The following is a 1,541-nucleotide window of genomic DNA, read 5'->3' as shown; positions in this document are numbered from 1 at the left end:
CTGCCCCCGCAGCCTGAGGGGGGCCGGGCCTCCAGGCGGGCAGCGCCGCCGGGTGACGGAAAACACCCACGGACTGAAAAATGGGCTCTGAGAACATCCAGCCGTGCACTGAAACATTATTGTCTTTATTTATAAAGCAGTCGTCAAGCTATTTATGCCGTGGGTCCGAAATGCTGCGCTTCGTCCCCCTGGGGATCAGCTGGGGAGGGTCGGCCCTGTTACAGAGTGCGCGCCACAAAATGCCGCTGCGCGTTCAGCAGTGCCCCGAGTCACGTGCGGCTCGCAGGCGTCACCAGGGGGAGGGGATTATTGCTGACGAATTAATTCCTTTGTGCCTCACTGGTGGCACGAGCGCTGCAAGCTGGCGATTTCTAGAGTCAGGATCCACAAAGCGTAGCTGAGAAGCTTGTGGTTATTTGGGCTGGCGGATTTTTCAGCTGGCGCTCTGCATTTGTATGCGTATAAAGAAGATTGAGGTTTGCTATCTGGCTTCTGGCTCCTGCAAGGAGTTTTCTTGCCTTTAGCCTGCTTTTCCCACTGGTTTCCAAGCAGCAGGGAGCACTAAGAAGGAATGCCTCTCCTCTGGGGTTAAGTTGGGAGGGAGGACCTGGCTTTCAAATACATTGTCAAGTGATTCCCTTTAAATCGCCCCTTATGGAAGGACGTGTGTAGCCTAATCTGAGTTACTGCGAAGGCTGAGGATGTACAGAGGCACGTACAGGGCTGCCACAGCCGAGAAGGCTTCTTCCGTGCAGACAGCAGAGCCATCTTTCTGGAGCGTCACTCCGCTCAGCTGGACCATCGCCAGGGTCAATTCTTGTTCCTTCTCTCCGGAGAAGGCCAGCAGGCTGGTGTCTATGCTGAAATGCCGCTTCCCCTGCTCAATGTCCTGCTCCAAGATGCTTTCAACCTTCGCAGCAACAACAACAACAACAAAAAACAGAATGAGGATTTTAATGCTCCCCTCCCGTGAAAGTTGTTAAGTAAATGATGTCTGGCTTGTGAGGTGCTTTGTTGTCTTACAGGTGCATTAAATAATCCACACTTACATAAGGGACTTTTCACCCTCAGAGTTTATCCTGCCTCTGTATTCAGTTCCCAGCCTCTTGTGGATTCGTTACATCCAATAAATTAAAATTATAGAGTGTTTTTATAGTTTGTTTTTTTTTTAATCTGGAGCCAAAGAAGCCAGAAAACTCTTGCCTAAGCAACCTGGTAGCCGCCTGTGTCCAGTTTACTGAAAGTTGTTAGAAATCTGAGGTCTTGACGTTTGTGATTTCTCTCAAAGAGAGTGTTTTGATCCCCGCCGGGTTTGAAGCAATTATTCCTTCCCTTCTTCCCAGTGTGAAGTGTGATACTGGTACCTGTGTCATCCTCTAAACGTTGTTTTTCTTGAACTCACCCCCCTCCCCGGCCCCTTCATTTTGAGCCAGTGGGATGCGTGTTCTCTCACCAGCTTAAGCTGTTGGGGCACGATCTTCTCATCCCAGGATTCCAGCAGCAGCAGCAGCTGATCCTCCATTAGCTCTGCAGAATTAAAA

General features: G+C 50.4%; 1 protein-coding gene across 1 annotated transcript in view; it reads right to left on the bottom strand.

Annotated features, from left to right (window-relative positions):
* Window positions 1-673: 673 nt before the first annotated feature.
* The window catches only part of LOC104500340 (gasdermin-A-like), a 4,808-nt gene continuing 3,940 nt past the window's right edge, over window positions 674-1,541 (bottom strand). Inside the window, exons 8-9 of the mRNA XM_010143972.1 lie at window positions 1,454-1,527; window positions 674-910 (exon numbers count right to left, since the gene is read on the bottom strand). Of these exons, the coding sequence (XP_010142274.1) occupies window positions 674-910; window positions 1,454-1,527 (311 nt within the window). The remainder of the gene's footprint in view (window positions 911-1,453; window positions 1,528-1,541) is intronic.

Source organism: Buceros rhinoceros, unplaced genomic scaffold (assembly GCF_000710305.1).
Source record: "Buceros rhinoceros silvestris isolate BGI_N320 unplaced genomic scaffold, ASM71030v1 scaffold3349, whole genome shotgun sequence".
NCBI lineage: Eukaryota > Metazoa > Chordata > Aves > Bucerotiformes > Bucerotidae > Buceros > Buceros rhinoceros.
Note: the sequence above shows the minus strand (reverse complement) of the source record. Positions and strands in the feature narration are given on the sequence as shown.